This window comes from Hemitrygon akajei, chromosome 1 (assembly GCF_048418815.1).
Source record: "Hemitrygon akajei chromosome 1, sHemAka1.3, whole genome shotgun sequence".
In the NCBI taxonomy this organism is placed as follows: Eukaryota; Metazoa; Chordata; class Chondrichthyes; order Myliobatiformes; family Dasyatidae; genus Hemitrygon; species Hemitrygon akajei.
In genome coordinates, this window is record NC_133124.1 from 122,408,560 (window position 1) to 122,428,301 (window position 19,742).

The window sequence follows — 19,742 nt, forward strand, 5'->3', positions numbered from 1 at the left end:
CATCACGATGGCTCCTGTGAACCACGGCAGTATACTGCGGGCTGTTAACAAAACTTCTAAATATACCTCTTTTGAATTACTCTCACTGCAGCACCAGGGGTCCCAAAAACTGGACCATTGCTATACTAAGTTAAGAAATGCCTACCGTTCCATGCCCAGACCCCAATATGGGAAATGAGACGACTTGGCTGTCCTCCTATCTGCATACAGGCAGAGGCTAAAGAGCAAAGCGCCTGAGATGAGGACAAAAGAGAAGTGGTTGTGGGAGACAGAGAAGTAGCTATGTGACTGCTTTGAGTCGGTGGACTGGGCTGTGTTTAAGGACTCATGAGAAGAACTGAATGAATACATCATGATTGTCACAGGCTTTATAAAAACAGTCAGATGAGTGTGTCCCCACAAAATCATTCTGTCTTCCCCAAACAGAAGCCCTGGATGAATTATGAGATCCACAATCTGCTAAGGGCCAGATCAGAGGCAACTAAGAAAGACTAGGTCCAGGTGCAATCTCTGGAAAGCCATCTCACGGGCAAAGTGGCAATTTCAGACGAACTTTGAATTTCTGAAGGATGCTTAACAGCTGTGACTGGGCTTGAATGCTATTATCTCTTACAAAGTGAAACCAAGCAACATAGCTGACAGCAGGGCTTCACTCCCAGATGAAACTAATGCTTTCTATGCTCTCTTTAACTGTCAAAACATGGAGGAACCTTCACAACCTCCCACCACGCCACCCCCTCCCCCCCCAGAACCTATGATGTCAGACTGACGTGAGAGTATCCTTCAAGAGGGTGAACACGTGGAAAGCAACCAGCTGACTTTGAGTAACTGGCCAAGTACTAAAGACCTGTGCTGATCAACTGGCTAGAGTATTCACTGATATCCTTAAACTCTTGCTTCAGCAGAATGAAGTGACCACCTGCTTCAAGCAGGCTTCAATTATAACATTGCCTCAGGACATGGTAACCTACCTTGATGACAATAATGCAGTAGCACTTACATCCACTGTCATGATGTGTTTTGAGAGGTTGGTATCATATCAACTCCTGCTTGAGAAGCGACTTGGATCCGCTCCAATTTGCCTACCAGCACAATAGGTCCACAACAGATACCATCATATTGGCTGTCACTCAACCATGGGACACAAGGACAGCAAAATGCATACACCAGGATGAGTTTTATCGACTACAGCTTGGCATTCAATACCGTCATCCGCTCAAACCTATTCAATAGGCCTCAATACTTCCTTGTGCAATTGGATGCTCGATTTGCAGACTCTAGTCATTCCTGATTGGCAACATCTCGACAATCTCCATCAGCACAGGTACACCACAAGGCTGTGTGCTTAGACCCTGCTCTACTCACTTTACACTTATGAGTGTGTGGCTGAGAGCAGCTCCAATGCTCTATTCAAGTTTGCTGATGACACCATTGTCATAGGACGAATCAAAGGTGGTGACAAATCAGCATATAGGAGGGAGATCGGAAACCTGCTGAGTGGTGCTGTAGCAACAACCTCCCCACCACTGAACACATCAACAAGGAACGCTGTTGCAGGGAAGCAGCATCCATCATTAGGAACCTCCACCGCCCAAGTCATGCTCTCTTCTCAATGCTGCCATCAGGAAGGCGGCATAGGAGCCTTAAGGACTCACATCATCAGGTTCAGGAACAGTCATTAGCCCTCAACCATCAAGCTCTTGAACGAGTGGGGATGACTTCACTTAACAATGGACAATCTATGGACTCTCTTTCAAGGACTCTTCATCTCATGTCCTCCATATTATTGCTTATTTATTCTTTTGCACTTACACAATTTGTTGTCTTTTGCACATTGGTTGTTTGTCCATCCTGTTGGCTGTGGTCTTTCATTGATTTTATTACGTTTCTTGAATTTACTGGGTATGCACACAAGAATACAAATCTCAGGACTGTATATGGTGACATATATGTACTTTGATAATAAATTTACTTTGATCTTTGAATTATGCTCCTGCTTTGGTGCCTTGTACTGTAGATGCTGGAAAAGCCTTGGAATGTTAGGAGTTGAGTTACTTCCTGAAGGTTTGCAAACGGAATGGATTTTTTCCATTTGTAGAACAGTGACCTCAGTACAAACATTAAACTTGCAAACTTATTGCAATAAGCATCAGGAAGCTCCACAAATGTTTTAATACATGGAAGAACTAGGGAGATAGCTGTCAAAGTTATCCTTGATGAATGAATTGAAATGGTTGAAATGGTCTTTCTCAACCATGACTACCTACGACGACAACTCAAGGATAAGAGAAATTACATTATCTAGCCTTGAACTTTTGGAAGTAGAGAAATTTGAGGAGTGAGTGATCTAAATGACACTGCTGGGATCTTAAAAGGAAATGGAACTGGCATTGGTTTATTGTTGCCACATGTGCAGATATGTAAGAAACTAATCTTTCATTCCATTCCTATAGATAAAATCATTACACAGCGCACTAACGTAGAACAAGTTAAGCAAATAACAATGCATACAAACTGCAAAATTACAAAGAAAGTGCAGTGCCGGTAACAATAAGGTTCACGATCATAATGAGGTAGATTATGAGGCCAAGAGTCAAACTTATCATACTAGAGAACCATTAATAGTCTTATAACCCTGGGGTAGATGCTGTCCTTGAGCCTGGTGAAATGCACTTCTATAACTTCTCCCAGTGGAAGAGCGGAGAAGAGATGGGTGGGGTCTTTGAGTACACTGGCTGCTTTACTGAGGCAGCGAGAAGTATAGACAAAGTCCAGAGAGGGGATGGCTGGTTTCTCTGATGTGTTGAGCTTTGTCCACTACTCACTGAAGTTTCCTGCAGTCATATGCAGAGCAGTCAACATACCAGCCCATTATGCATCCACATAGAATACAGTCTATGGTGTATCAATAAAAATTGGTAAAGCTTGACAGAGACATGCCCATTTATTTAGCCTTCTTTGGATAGAACTGATAGAAAAGAAGAAAAAAAATCCACTATTGGACATAGGTGATTAACCTCAAAAATCACTGTTAGGCAAACTTCTCCATACATCATATGGTAAAAGGGTGGCACTCTTTCTCCAATGTTACCTCAAGTATAGCTCCTCCCAAGTTATGTACAATCTGCACATACAAACAAGCTTTTGGGAGTGTGTGGGTTGGACATTCTGGGTGTTGGAGGCATCTATTGGTTCCTGGCCACATTTCTAACTTCCACACTGTTCACCTTATCAACAGTTGATTGGGATAGATCCCTGCCGTAACCTGCAGACAATCTGTAGTGAACGTAAATGATTTATTCCATTACAAAAGCATACCACAGGTGCAAATCAAATGATGGCTGACCATAAATAAGTCATGAAATTGTGAAAATACAGAACAGGCAACAGGGACCGTACTCATGTACCTAGAACTATCCTGAGGTCTAAATTATAATACTAATTGCACTATTTCAGGAATAGGCAGTGAAAATACCCTGTCTGGAAGTAAAACTAGCATTTTTCCAATATGTGCCATTATTAAAAAAACTGATTTGCAGCAAAAATGCCATAACTTCACCAGATTTTGACAAATTAAGCAGTCCATCATTTCCTTGAGAGACTCTTGTGACCTTAAATACACTTACTGTAAGACCACGTTGCCCAGGAGTGCCAGGATTTCCTTTTTCACCACTGCTACCCTGAAATGAAATATATTCATAATTTAGTTACAAAGTCATACAGCATAGAAAAAGGCCCCTTTGATCCAGCTCATCCATGCCAACCAAGATGAATATTTAGGATAGTGGCATTTGCCCATGTTTTGCCAACCTTTTTCTAAACCTTTCCTATCCTATGTGCCAGTCCAAATGTCTTTTTAATGTTGTGATTGTATCCACCCTATAGCCTCCTCTGGCAGCTCACTATAAACACAACTACCCTCCACATAAGAGAAAAGTTACCCCTCAGGTGTGCTTTAAACCGTTCTGCTCTCTCCTGGTTTTTGGCTCCCAGCGGGGGGGGGGGGGGGGGGGGGGAGGAGCTCTGACCATTCATTATGTCTATGCCCCTCATGATTTTATAAATATTAATAAGTTCACCATCAGCTTCCTGCACCCCAGACACAACACAGGCTTCTAATCTGTAAAATAACCCTTCACTACCATTTCTCCGACTCCTATCACAAAGTCAATTTTGCTTTTACAAACTTTTGTAGTTAGTTAGCTCACCCTGGATCCCGTGTGAGCGTACCATGTGGAAGCTTGTCAAATGGCTCGCTAAAGTCCACATAGATAACACATACTGTACTGCCCTTGACAATCCTCTTAGTCACCTCCTCAAAAAACTCAACTTGAGAGACATGAACACGAGGAAATCTGCAGATGCTGGAAATTCAAGCAACACACACACAAAATGCTGGTGCAATGCAGCAGGCCAGGCAGCAGCTATAGGAAAAAGCACTGTCGACATTTTGGGCCAAGACCCTTTATCAGGACTAACTGAAAGAAAAGATAGTAAGACATTTGAAGGTAGGAGGGGGAGGGGGAAATCCGAAATGATAGGAGAAGACAGGAGGGGGTGGGGTAAAGCTAAAAGCTGGAAAGGTGATTGGCAAAAGGGATACAGAGCTAGAGAAGGGAAAGGATCATGGGATGGGAGGCCTAGGGAGAAAGAAAGGGGGAGGGGAGCACCAGAGGGAGATGGAGAACAGGCAAAGAGTGATGGGCAGAAGGAGAAAAAAAAGAGGGGAGGGAAAATAAATAAATCAGGGATGGGGTAAGAAGGGGAGGAGGGACATTAACGGAAGTTGGAGAAATCAGTGTTTCACTCCACCCCCTCCTGTCTTCTCCTATCATTTCAGATTTCCCCCTCCCCCTCTCAAATCTCTTATCATCTTCTCTTTCAGTTAGTCCTGATGAAGGGTCTCGGTCCGAAACGTCAACAGTGCTTCTTCATATAGATGCTGCCTGGCCTGCTGTGTTCCACCAGCATTTTGTGTGTGTTGTTTGAGAGACATGATTTCCCTTGTGCAATGACTATCCCTAAACAAGTTATTACCCAAGTCCATCTTAATAAGGGTGGTTGATATGCACAATTAAACACTTATTTTAAGGCAACTACAGAGATCAATGCAATAAATTAAACTTACCATGACTGACATAGCAGTTACTCACCTATCCAGACTAATTAGCATGTGGTCATTGTCAGATTTTGTCTGACAATGCTCCTGTGAAGTTATGTGGGACTATATGTGCACGTGAATATTGCTTGCTGAATGTTGGCCATAATGGTCTCATAAGAGATTAGTTTTACAAGCACAAACATTTCACGGACAATTTTAATTAAACCAAAACAGGACAGTTCTAACTGTTCCCTTTTCCACAGTTGCTGCCTGACCTGCTTAGTTTCCAGTGATTTCAGATTAAGCTTCAGATTTAAGGCATCTGTAGTATTTTAAAGAAGTTAAAGTCTGGAATATCAAGCAAGCACTTTTGCCCGCCTGAATAGACTGTGATGATTTATGCTTTGTAACTGCTTCAAGTCCAGGGAATTAAAACCACAGTCAACCACTTAAAAGCACAGCAGAAAAACATTCTGTACTGCCAGCAAATAATACAAGATTTAACTGGTTCCCTGTCAACATGCAAGGTTGAGTTTTTCCTTGCTATCAAAGTAAAACTGGTGAAGTCCAAATATTATTGTACAATTGCATTGGCTTTGTGGCCAGTAACATCAACCACGTCATAATCTTGCTCTCAAAAACACCAATTTCATGTAGCTCTCTATTAATATGCAAACTGGGAAGCAAGCTCAAGGGAAGGAGAGGGAGATGAAAACTGGCACAAATGACATTTACCCTCAGCCTCCCTGGAGTTTTGTAGAATTTGCCATAATTGCATCTAAGTTCTGTTTGGAACACACAGAAATCTGGTTTTAGAACATAGAACATTGCAGCACAGTACGGACGCTTCAGCCCACAATATTGTGCTAACCATTTAATCTACTCTAAAATCAATCTAATCATTCATTCTTACATAGTCCTCCAATTTTCTATCATCCATGGGTCTCTCTAAGAGTTTCTTAAATGTCTCTAATGTATCTGCCTTTATCCCATCCCTGGCAAGGTGTTTCATGCACTCATCACTCTGTGTAAAGAACTTACTTCTGACATCCCCTCTATACTTTCCACCAATCAGCTAAAAATTATGCCTCCTCATATTTGCTATTTCCATCCTGGAAAAATCTCTGGCTATCCAGTGGATCTTTTCACCTTGTATACCTCTATTAAGTCACCATTCACCCTCTTCCACTCCAAAGAGAAAAGCCTCAGCCCAGTCAACCGATCCTCACAAGACATGTTCTCTAATCTGAGCATCATCCTGGGAAATCTCAACTGCACCCTCTCTAAAGCCTCTAAATCATTCCTATAATGAGGCAACCAGAACTGATCACAATAACACCCACAAAATGCTAGAGGAATTCAGCAGGCCGGGCAGCATCTATGGAAAAGAGTACAGTCAATGTTTTAGGCTGAAACCCTTCGGCTGGACTGGAGAAAAAAGCTGAGGAGTAGATTTGAAAGGTGGAGGTAGGGGAGCGAGAAACACCAGGCGGTAGGTGAAACTTGGAGGGGGAGGGATGAAGCAAAGAGCTAGGAAGTTGATTGGTGAAAGAGACAGAAGGCCATGGAAGAAAGAAGAGGGAGGGGTGAAAACACCAGAGGGAGATGATGGGAGGGCAAGGAGATAACATGAACAGGAACAAGGGGATAGGAAATGGAGAAGTGTGGGGTGGAGACATTACTGGAAGCTTGAGAAATCGATGTTCATGCCATCAGGTTGGAGGCTACCTGACCTAAGTGTGGCCTTATCCCGACAGTGGAGCAGGCCGTGGATGGACATATCAGAATGAGAATGAAATTAAAATGGCTGGCCACTAGCAGATCCCACTTGTTCTGGAGGACGGAACGTAAATGCTCGGCGAAGCAGTCTCTTAATCTACATTGGATTATTGCACACAATAATCCAAGAGTGGTCTAACCAGGGTTTTATAGAGCTGCAACATTACCTTGTGGTCTTGAACTCAATCCCCTGACTAATGAAGGCCAACACACCATTTGCCTTGTTAACCACCCTATCAATCTGTGTGGCAACTTTGAGAGATCTGTAGACATGGATCCCAAGATTTGTTCCAAGAATCATGTCATTAACTGTGTATTCTGCCTTCAAATTTGATCTTTCAAAATGAATCACTTCATATTTCTTCAGATTGAACTCAATCTGCCACCTCTCAGATGCACTCTACAGCCCGTCAATATCCCACTGTATCCTATGACAACTTTCTACCCTACTCACAATTTCCCCAACCTTCATATCACTTGCAAACTTACTAACCAACTCTTCCATTTCCTCATCCAAGTCATTTATAAAACTCACAAAGTGCAGGGGTTCCAGAGCAAATCTCTGAAGACAGTGGGGATGCAAAGATAATTGCCAAAGGCATAGTAATCTCTTCCTTCCCCTGCTTGCTGTAGTAACCTGGGGTATATTCTATCAGCACTGGGGAGTCACCTAGCCTAATGATTTTCAAAAGTTCATGCTGGTCTTCTTTTTTAATGTCAGGATGTTCCAATTTATCAGTTGACTTCATGCTACCCTCACAATCGTCAATACCCCTCTCACTGGTGAATACTGGAGCAAAGTAATCTTTAAGGATCTCCCATATCTCCACTGACTTCAGGAATGTTCCCTCTTCTATCCCCGATCAATCCTACTGTCACTCTAGTCATCCTCCTTTTCTTCACACAAGTGTAGAACACCTTGGGGTTTTCCTTAATTGTATTTGCCAAGGCCTTCTCCCCTAGTCCATTCTTCAGCTACTCCCTTAATAATGGCTATTTTATTATTATCTAGAGCCCTGCCTGATCCTTGCTTCCTAAACCTTATTTAAGCTTCCTTCTTCCTCTTGTACCCTACCAACCTTTCCCTGTCTGAATAGGACAAACTTATAAAGAACCCCATGCAAATGCTTCCTGAACAATGTCCACATTTCCATTGTGCATTTCCCTGATTACAACATTCCTGAATTAAGCTCCCAAGTTCCTGCCTAATAGCATCATAATTCCCCTCCCACAATTAAATTAGCTCCTTAGAGACCATTTTTAGGAACTGGAGGTGCAGCTCAATGACATGTGTCTCATGTGGAAGAATGAGAATAGAGAGGAACAACAGGGCATAGTCAACCCTAAGTTGCAGGAGACAGGTAACCAAGTGATTGTGAGGAGAGGGGAAGGGAATAGGTAGCCAGTGCAGAGCACCCCTGTGGCCATTAACCTCAACCATAAGAATACTGTTGGGTGCATATCTCCACTGCTATCCCTTGGCTAAATCAATCCTAAGGAACTGAAGGTACAAAAAGGATAGGTCACATGGTGGAAATTTTCTTTGCAGGCTGGTTTGTTAGAGCTATTGGCAAGGGTTCAAACTAATTTTGCAGGGGAATGGGAACCGGAATGATAGGGCTGAGGATGAGGCAGAAGGTATATGTACATATGCAGTGTGTAATCAGACTGTGAGGAAGGCAGTTGATAGGGCAACACTGCAGTGAATGAGATCAGTTAAAGTGCAATATGGGGGCAAAAATTGATGAATACAGGAGTGAAGGTGTTATATTTGAACGCAAACAGTATACGGAATAAGGTATACGATCCGATAGCTCTGTTAGAGATTGGCAGGTACAACGTTTTGGGCAATACTGAATCATGGCTGAAAGATTATAGTGGGGAGTTTAACATCCAATGATACACATTATATTGAAAGGACAGAGAGGTAGGCAGAGGAAATAGAGTGGCTCTGTTGGCAAAAAAAAATGAAATCAAATTCTTGGAAAGAGGTGACATGGGATTGGAAGAGGTAGTCTCTTTGTGGGTAGAAACTGCAAGGGTAAAAAGACACAGATGGGAGTTAGAATATGTACAGACCCCTGAACAGTAGCCAAGAAATGGGCTACAAATTACAAGGGGAGATAGAAAAGGAATATAAAAACAACAATGCTAGGATAGTCATGAGGATTTCAATATGCAGATAGACTGGGAAAATCTGGTTGGTGCTGGATACAAAGAGAGGGACTTTGAAGAATACCTATGAGATGGCAATTCTAGATTGCATGTTGTGTAATGAACCAGATTTGATTAGGGAACTTAAAGTAAAGGAAACCTTACAATATGTTGGAATTCACCCTGCAACTTGAGAGAGAGAAGATAAAGTCAAACTTATCAGTATTATTGTGGAATAAAGGGAATTACAGAGGCATGAGTGAGGAGCTGGCCAAAGAAGGGGACACTAGCAGGGATGATGGCAGAACAGCAATTGCTGGATTTTCTGAGGGCAATTCAGAAGGTGCAGATTAGATACATCCCAAAGATGAAGATGTATTCTAAAGGAAGAATGAGGCAACCTTGGCTGATAAGGGAAGTCAAAAGACAGCACAAAAGCAAAAGAGAGGTCATATAATATAGCAAAAATTAGTGGGAAGTTAGAGGATTAGGAAGTTTTGAGAAACAGAAGGCAACTAAAAAGCCACAAGAGAGAAAAGACAAGATATGAAGATAAGCTAGCCAATAATATAAAAGAGGACACCAGAAGTTTTTTCTGCTTATATAAAGAACAGAAGAGAGGCGAAAGTGGATATTGGACCATTGGAACATGACGTCAGAGAGGTAGTAATAGGGACTATGAAATGGAAGATGGACTTAATAAGCATTTTGCATCAGGCTTTAATGTGGAAGACACTAGCAGTATGCCAGAAATTTGAAAGTGTTGGGGGCAGAAGTGAGTGTTGTTGCTATTACTAGAGAGAAGATGCTTGTGAAGATGCAAGGTCTGAAGGAAGATAAATCACCTGGACTAGATGGACTACACCCCAGAGTTCTGAAAGAAGCTGAAGAGATTGTGGCGGTAGAGTAATGATTTTCAAGAAACATTAGGTTCTGGAATTGTTCTGGAGGATTGGAAATTGCAAATATCACTCCACTCTTCAAGAAGGGAGGGAGGCAGAAGAAAGCAAATTATAGGCAGGTTAGTCTGACATCAGTGGTCAAGTAATGTCCAGTCAAGTTTATTATCATTTAACTACATACATGTATATAACATATAAAAGCATATAATATATATAGAAACAAGACAACGTTTCTCTGAACCAGGATGTAAAGTACAGAAGTACACATAATACATACAGCACATGATAACTTGTGAAGGTAAGGATAAAATCTATAGATGAATCGTGTATAAATAACAAACTAAAGTGCATTAATATTAAATATTGTTAGGTACAGAACAGGACTAACCTGTGACACTTCAAATACGATACAGCAGGGAGTTCAGAAGCCTAATGGCCTGGGGGAAGAAACTTTTTCTCATCCTGACCATTCTTGTTTTTATGCATCGTGTTCTCCTGCCTGATGGTAGAGTCAAAGAGGATGCCGCATGAATGGATGGTATCCTTAATAATTCTATGGTCCTGCATTTGCAGCACTCCTGATAAATGTCCCCAAAGGATGGTAGGGAAATCCCTACGATCCCCTCAGATGTTCTCACAGTCCTTTGTAGGGGCTTCTGGTCTGATGTTCAACTGCTCCCATACCAGATGGAGATGCAACTGGTCAGGATGCTCTCAATGGTGCTCCTGTAAAATGCAGTTAAGATAGGAGCAGGGGGGCAGGGGAGATGCCTTGCTTGCCTCAATCTTCTTTGGAAGTGGAGGCACTGCTGTGCCTTCTTACTTAGGGAGGTGATACTAAGAGACCAGGTGAGGTCATCCATGATGTGAATTCCCAGGAACTTGGTCCGCTTAATTCTCCCTACAGAGGAGCCACGTATACACAGAGGCGGAAGGCTCAACTGCACCTTCCTGAAGCCCACAATGATTTCCTTTGTCTTCTCCATGTTCAGCGTTAGGCTGCTCTTCTCACACCAATCCACCAGCCGCTCCACTTCCTCTTTGTACTGTACTTAATCTCGTCATCATTCTCGATAAGGCCAACCACTGTCCTGTCATCCACAAACTTGATGACACGGTTTGAGCTGGATCCCATGACACAGGGAGTGCCAATGCTTGGTGTAGTGGGATGAGAGACACTGCTGCCCACCTGGACTGACTGTGGCCTTACTGTTAAGGAGTCCAGTATCCAGTATCTGAGGGTGGTATACTGAGACCCAGCAGAGTCTACTTTCTAAATAGGGAGGAAATTCAAAACTCAAGAGTTGCAAAGAGACTTGGGGATCCTCATGCAAATCTTCCTAAAGGTTAACTTGCAGGTTGAGTTGGTGGTGAGGAAGGCAAATGGAATGTTAGAATTCATTTCAAGAGGACTAGAATATAAAAACAAGAATGTAATGCTGAGACTTTATAAGGCATTGATCAGACCCCACATGGAGTTTTGGGCCCCTCATCTAAGAAAAGCTGTGTTGCCATTGGTTAGGGACCTGAGATGGTACACAAGAATGATTTCAGGAATGAATGGGTTAATGTATGAGGTGCGTTTGATGGATTTGGGTCTGTACTCACCGTTGTTCAGAAGAGCGAAGGGGATCTCAGTGAAATCTATCAAGTATTGAAAGGTCTGAATAGAGTGAATGTTAAGAGGATGTTTCCTTTTGTGGCAGAAGTTTAGGAACAAGGGCACAGCCTCAAAATAGAGGGATGTCCATTTAGAACAGAGATGTTGAGGAATTTCTTTAGCCTGATGGTACTGAATTTGTGGAATTCACTGCCACAAACAGCTGTGGAAGCCAAGTCAATGGCTTTAAAGCAGGGGTTGATAGGTTCTTGATTACCACTTTTACCACTTTTTGTGTCTGATTTGACTCCGTTTATCCTCCTCATTTTTCCTCTAATCCAGTCCCAGTCCTGAAATACTGTGAGTTAAGAGGATAATCTGCTGCTGGCCTTGTTCAGTAACATCTCACAGGTCCCACAGCTGTTAGACATATCTTTTATCCAGCAGCTTAAATGACATTGTGAGCTGATGACAGACCCAACTACAGCAAAAACCCCAATAATTCACTATCTGACTATCCAGATATTGTAACGCTTTGCATCAAGTTCACCAGGCGATGCTTCCTGTGCCCTTTCCACTTACTCGGACTTAGCTGTTGTGCTTGCTAACAGGAGCGCCAGTTCCCATGCTCCCTTTAATCTTACCTAGCTCACTGGATGTAACGTTGTATCAGGTTCACGGGTCCAGCAAAGTGAGACAGGAAATGCATCGACTTGGAATACGTATATTAATCATTTATTTACAAACAGTAAAAATGCGAGCAAACATTCATGTTCCCCAAGTTACAGACACTACAAATCTGAATATTCAGCAAACATACTTGGTTAAAAGTGCACGCAGAGCAACCTTCCCAATTGTCTTGCCTTAAACAAAGGAAGAAGGGAACAAGCTCCTTTCACATACTATTTTATATACCCAGGACATTTGAAACTGGACATCAGGCAGCTGTCCAATGGAAAATGCAGCTGCAGCTTCTAAACTAACCAATCACAATGAAAGCAACTTTCAGCAATCAAAATAAGGCACACCCCCACAGGACACTGGGAAATGAATTGTTACATATTAAATTAATGAGTAAAACCTAAAAATTGCTAATTAGAAGTGTTTTGGTGCATTAACTAACATACCAAGCCAGCACCACTCAAGTGGTCCAGAATACCAGAGTTTTACTGCAATCTATCGTACTTCATGACGTCCCTTTTGTCAAGACCTGTTCTAATCACTGCACTTTAAACCAAACCTGTTGCAGGGATCCTGGGCCATCTAAGGCCAGCATTTATTACAAAGTCGTAATTACAGAAAGACTGAGTTCGTGTGGCCGCTCTCCTCAATGCTGACGAGTGGATGTTTCAAAATTCTGAGATTTATGTGATTATTGGACTGTAATTTATATTGGTTTCCTTCAATTTTGTGTGTTTCGCTCTTCTTGCCAATTGGTGGGTAGGTGACATGTTACTTTTTGTGTGAGGCAGGGGTTGGGGAACTGGGGTCTGATGTTCTAGTTCACACATATAAAATGCTGGAGGAACTCAACAGGCCAGGCAGCATCTATGGAAAAGAGTAAATGGTTGATGATTCGGGCCAAAACCGTTCAGCAGGACTGGAGAGAAAAAGGCTGAGGAGTAGATTTAAAAGGTGGAGGGAGGGGAGAGAAAAACACAAGGTGATAGGTAAAACCAGGACGGAGAGGGATGAAGTAAAGAGTTGGGAAGTTGATTGGTGAAAGAGACAGATCACTTTGTAGGAAAGAAAAGGGGGAAGGAGCAGCAGAGGGAGGTGATGGACAGGTAATGATATAAGGTGAGAGAGGGAAAAGGAGATGGGAAATGTTGAAGGAGGGGGAGTGGGGGGCATTACCAAGAGTCTGAGAAATCCATGTTCATGCCATCAGGTTGGAGGCTACACAAATGGTATATAAGGTGTTGTTCCTCCACCTTAAGTGTGACCTCATCACAAAAGTGGAGGCGGCTATGGATGGACATATCAGAACGGGAATGGGAAGTGGAATTAAAATGGGTGGCCACTGGGAGATCCCATTTGTTCTGGTGGACAGAGCATAGGTGCTCGGTGAAGCAGTCTTCCAATCTATGTTGGGTCTCAGCAATATACAGGAGGCCAAACCGGCAGCACCGAACACAGTACATGACCCCAACAGACTCACAGGTGGAGTATCACCTCACCTGGAAGGACTGTTTAGGGCCCCAAATGGTAGTGAGGGAAGAGGTACAGGGGCAGGTGTAGCACTTGTTCCACTTGCAAGGATAAGTGTCAGGAGGGAGATCAGTGGGGAGGGATGAATGGACAAGGGAGTCGCGTAGGGAGTGATCCCTGCGGAAAGCTGGAAGTGGGGCGTGGGGGGGGAGGGGAAGATGTACTTGGTGGTGGGAGCCCACCAGAGATGGTGGAAGTTTCAGTTTTTCTGCATTTCATGGCTATCTGGAGAAGATGAGTATCAGGGTTGTATTGTGCATGCATTCCTTGACATTAAAATGAACCTCTGAACCATTGAGAAGAGCGTGGCAGTCTTCATAAATTGCTACAGTCCTTCCATAATGTTTTGAGTAGCAGAAGTTCCAGGACTTGGAAGGGGAATTGCAGTTGGTGATCTTCCTATTAAATCACTGCCCTTGTAAAGGTCATGGGTTGGGAAACTCTGTTGAAGTAGCCTAGGTGACAAACAGCAATGTTTTTGTTGACAGCACACCATGCAGCCATGGTGCGATGGTGACGGGGGGCTGAAGGGCAGTGATGGTGGGCGGGTTACTAAATCAGTGGGCTGCTTTGAAGCATGATGCCCTTCCTGAGAGCTGTTGGAGCTGCACACAGCAGTAGGAGACAGTGCAGCCACAGTACAAAGGAATGAATGCCTGCAGTGGGTTGGGAGCAAGATGACACTATGATAGTCCACAACATTGCAAAATTGTGAGGGTTGGGAGTATAAATTATAAAATGAGAGCAGTAATGATGAACAGAAGGGTCATAAGTTATACGTCAATGTATCTGTAATACAGATCATAAAATACATCTTCTCAGTTGGAATTTAATGGGCCAGCCAGCTGGAGACCACTCTGCTGACCACTTCCTGGGAAATATTTTATTTGATTTGAGTACCCAATTTTACTTCCAACCTGATGAATGTCAACTGCCACAACTTGGCAAATGAATAGTGTTTATTTGATGTTCCTAACCACAAGAAGGACACAGAGTGGAGTTGTTTGCTCTGTAGGGGGTTTGCAGGCAAAGCCTGTGCCAGAAGCAGAACCCTATATGAAATGTTAACTTGCTCTCCAAGAACGTGTGCAGACTGTCAACGTTCCAAAACAAGGCTGGGCCAGCACAAGAAGTATGGGAATTGGGACTAGAAGAGGCCAATGTGGACCTCAGCTCTGGGAGGGCTGGAAGTGGGGATCATAACTGAGAACAGTGATTTTGAATAGGATGGCGAGCAGAAGGGAAGCTCATTTCAATGATTAAAATAACAAAGCCAATGTCTTGCTTTGAAACAGGAAGGTGCGTTAAGAGCGACCGAAAGGTACAGTAAGGAAACTTCATTCAGATGATCAAAGTCACACTGACCATCAACCACCCATTTGTACAAACCCTATATTCATCCTTTTTCTTTTAATCCTCCCCACAGTCCTATACCCCCCCCCCCCATCACAGATTCTTAACACTCAAATACTCACTAGAGTCGATTTACAGCGGCAAATTAACCTACCAACCCATATATATGTCTTTGGGATGTGGGAGGAAACCACAGCATCCAGAGGAAACCTATGTGGTCACAGGAAGAACCCTGGAAGCACCAGTCAGACAGCACCAGATGTCAGGATTGAACTCAGCTCACTAGTAGCGTTACCAGCTATGGCACTGTGCTGTCCATAGTACAATATCCTGGATCTGTCAGGAGTTTCTTTATTTCAGTTCGTATTTCAAAACAAAGTGAAGATATAACTGGAGTCATGAATTGAGGAATGGCAAAAGCACTTCATAAACAATATATGAAGGGCACTGGCCCACGCTCTGTGATCCTGCAAAAGACTTCAAGAAGATACTTTTAATATTATTTTCAAATACTGAGACTGAGAGATTTGGAATGTATCATGCGTCCATCTGCCCCAATGTTGATCCCATTCTGTATTCCAGAGCCTATCTAAGTAACCAGCAGATTGCACTTTAATGAATGAATGGTCAAAGTCACTGGGAAAATGAAGGAAAATGGGGATGAGGCCAAGATTAGATCAGCAGTGGCCAGGTTGAATGGCGAAACAGGTTCAAGGAAGGTGGACCATACACCTGTGGGATATGACTTACATTCTTCACACTCCTTGATGCATTTGGCCACATTGTATTTTGTCAAACACTTGAACTTTCCATCACTTTGTTCTAAGCAATAAAACACCTTAGGAAATCATTAAAATCCCACAATTATAAAGGCCAAACTGGGAAAACAGCAGAAAGTACCTACCTTTTCTCCAGGAATTCCTGGTAATCCATCTTTTCCCATTGCTCCTTCAGCTCCCTAAAACAATTGCGGTGTAAAGTAAATCAGAATTAATATTTTGCATTTGAACATAAAAATGTTGGTTTGAATCACTGAAATATTTCATTCAAGATATACCTTTGTGCCGGAAGGCCCTTGTGCTCCTGGAACACCCTGTTGTCCTTTTTCACCCTAACAGTACAATTAAAAAATGGAACATCAGGGTTTCTCTTCACAGAGGACTCATTCTGCTAGTGTTTTACCAGCTCCACTCATTTTAAACTAGCATCAGCTTTGACTAATTTTAATTTCCTATCTTTCCTCTCTTTCTCACCCGATTTTTATTTCAGTGAAGAATGATTGTTGATGCCATGATCCTGTAGTGAACAGGCTGGAGCACTCTGCTCCCATTGTGAGATCTCTGCCAGAAAGGATTTGGAAATTAGTTCTATTGGGAAGTTTACTTAGGGCAAAGTTTATGTGGGATTAATAAACAAAGCTTTGTGATTGAAACAGATGAGCAATGCAGATTAAGATTCAAGTATCTGAAGCAGAGTCCAAAATACAATGCAAAGTTGTAAGCCTGCCCATCTCTCACAGTTGTCCCTATATTGTCAGCCCTGTAATAAAATTAATATGGAGAACAGATCCTCAGGAAATTTGAGTCACAGCCTTATCAGCAAGTCCTTGGATGGATCTGCAGTGACAATAAGAAAGAAGAAAGGAAACATCAGCTGAGGTCCAATGTGTCTTGTCTACACACTATCAAGGATGACAGACTATCAAGGTTTAACTTAGAACAGTAATGCAAGATGCAGGAGTTCATTTTTTGCTTCTTGATTCCAGGGAGGGAAATCAACAATGGGTGAAATAACAGGTTTATTTTAAAACTGCAAGTCGATCTACTTGTAGGGCTAAACATCACTACAAGTATAAGTACAATCTAGGCTTAAAGCTCTGACACCCATCCTTTCATTTGTCAAGAGAAAGATTTGAGAAAGGTGTAGAAGCGCATTAATAAAAAAGCTTACCTACTGAGTAAAGCTATGGATTAATCCAAAATCAGACAGTAAAGGCACCTTCCAGGAATTAAGACACTATTTGTAGAAAAATTCAAAATTGCAGTACTGAAGAGAATCTCAAATATAGGGTTGAAATTGTGAGGGAGTGGGGTTAACAGACTTGAAACCCTCTGGTTAACCTTCAAGTTATTTTATTCACCTTACATTAATAGAATAAGTAAATTAATTTGAACTCCAACATAAGAGAGAATATACTGAGTGGATAAAGATAGTCAATACATTTTTGATGCATTTGTTTCCAAAACAAGTAGTTTTGGAATGTGCAATGTGATATCAAGAAAGATGTTTAAGTTAATCTTATTTGCAAGAGATTGTTTTTCCCCTTGAAGGAGTATCAGTGGTGAATTCTGTTCAATAGATAATGGATTAATTTTTATTATATGCTTGAAGATTAAGAACATTCTTCTCCCAGAGCAAAAAACCAGGATGCCCTTTTCTGGCATTTTTTTGTATTCCACCAGAAGTTTGACCAAGCACCTTCTAGAACTAGTTCTGACTTCCTTATCACATTCCATCTTACAATGCTGTTCCTGCTGTAATGTTGCACATGAAATTGGTTCATACAGTTGTGGGAGCAGGCAATAATTTCACAACCATTTCTGGAGAGGGTCCCCGCTGTGATAGGCTGCTTTCTACCTTCCATATCTTTCCCTATTAATATTTACTGCCAACCAATATCATATCTGATTACCTCTGACCCCAACCTATTGATCACTCCTGATCCCTACCTCTTTTGCCCAATGTCTCAACAAATTGTCTAGGCTCAGATTCTTCAAACCCCAAACACCAATCACCACTCCCCCCCACCACCACCACCCACCATGCCTCCAAAGAGCTTCTGATCTCTATTCTTTATCATTCTTAACCCTGACTGTTAATTAACCTAGCCCCAAACTCTGTCATCTGTAATTCTAACCTTTCCCCAGGCTCTAATCCTCCAACTTCCTCACTTAACACCCTTCAACTCTCACCTCATCTCATGACCCCACAGTACCTACATTGCCAACTCCCACATCCAGTACATGCTCACAAGACTTTTAACTCCAGGCAGAAGACCATACCTACCTACCCTGGCATCAGGCTTTGACCAAAGCAGCAATAGGTCCCAGAATAGTGAATGAGCAACCCACACAGGCCCCTGGCCCACAAGCAACTCCCCTCAACTTGCAGAGGCTGATATACAACTCCAGCAGCACTAGAGCCTCCGGTTTTCAGGGGTGACTGAAGCTTGTGGAGATGGGTGGTTGACTGATACACTCATACAGCATACTGCTTCTCTTTGGAGGCACACAAAACTTTTAGGAAATAAAGTCAGTCACAACCCCATTCTGTGACTTAAAGATTGAAAACAGATATCCTACTTTGTATCCTCTTGGTCCAGGTTCCCCTTGGGGTCCAGGCAAACCAGGTTTACCCTGAAAAGAAGGATAAGTACAAGTTAGAGATAAATTAAAAGCATGGGTTACACGGGAAAAGAGGCACAAACAGATTCTATTTTAAAAAGCATATAATTATCCCTTATTAAAAACTTGATAAGATCAAATAGCTTATTTGAGGCTGCACCTACTATAGATTACAGGTAACCCTTCCATTACCAACTGCATTCCAAGGAAGCCATTCATGACATTTTGTAGTGCGAAGCTGTGGCATGAAACATGAGTTGAAAAAGAATATTTATTTACTACTTTAATTCAAATTCTGTGCAAGTGAATCTTATTCCTCATCTCACATTTTTAGGTAGTGCATTCTGAATTCTGTAAGGGGGAATGTTCATTACATGAATGGCCATAGTGTGGGAGTCACCTGTGCTGCACTATTTCCATTATGGGATGGAAGTTCTCTCCTTCACCATTGAGGCCCGGTGCTGCTTTGATAAAGAGCCTGCTGGCAGGATGGGAAGGAATGGTCTGTTGCCTGGAGTTAAATGTCTTGTGAGCAAGGGAGTTTCTATGTTGTGAAAAGGATGTGGGATTATTGAAGGGGATCCAAAACAAAATATACTTTTGGATACTGAAGGTGATTTAGGAAAGATAGCCATTGAACCTCCCCAGAAAAGGTTTAACTAAAGGCAAGTCATGTGTTGGCAAAGTTAAAGTAGCTGTTCCGATCAGTATTAGGCAGAAATACGGTTGCTCGCAGAGTTTTCAGAAAAATTCTGTATATGTGTTGGTAACACGAAAGACACGCTGCACCATTGGGAGGATATTGGATGATGGAGAGGAGAGAGCAAAGTAAATGGATGCTGCTTGTAATAAGCAGGGATTAGTATTTTATTGAGTAGTCCTCTCCAACAGAAACTGTCAATGGCCATGGGCAGCCTTATGGTGACAACATTTTAGCTGCAATTATGTTTTCCACACACATTAGTATACACTCAGTGGTCACTTTATTAGTTACTTGCTGTACCTAATAAAGTGGTCACTGAGTGTAAGTTCATGATGTTCTACTGCTGTAACCCATTATTTCAAGGTTTGACATGTTGTGCATTCAGAGATCCTCTTCTGCACACCAGTGCAGTAATGCATGTTTATTTGAGTCTTTGTCACCTCTGCTCTAGAGACTATTTTGTGTGAAAATCACAGGAAATCAGCAGTTTTGGGGATACTCAAACCGCCCTGTCCAGCACCAATAATCAATCCAT

The 19,742-nt window shown here is 42.3% G+C and overlaps 1 protein-coding gene across 1 annotated transcript in view; it reads right to left on the minus strand.

The window, feature by feature from the left end:
• The window catches only part of LOC140730503 (uncharacterized), a 214,607-nt gene that overhangs the window by 101,966 nt on the left and 92,899 nt on the right, over window positions 1–19,742 (minus strand). The window contains 4 exon segments of the mRNA XM_073051042.1: window positions 3,627–3,680; window positions 16,005–16,058; window positions 16,158–16,211; window positions 18,463–18,516. Coding sequence (XP_072907143.1) covers window positions 3,627–3,680; window positions 16,005–16,058; window positions 16,158–16,211; window positions 18,463–18,516 — 216 coding nt within the window.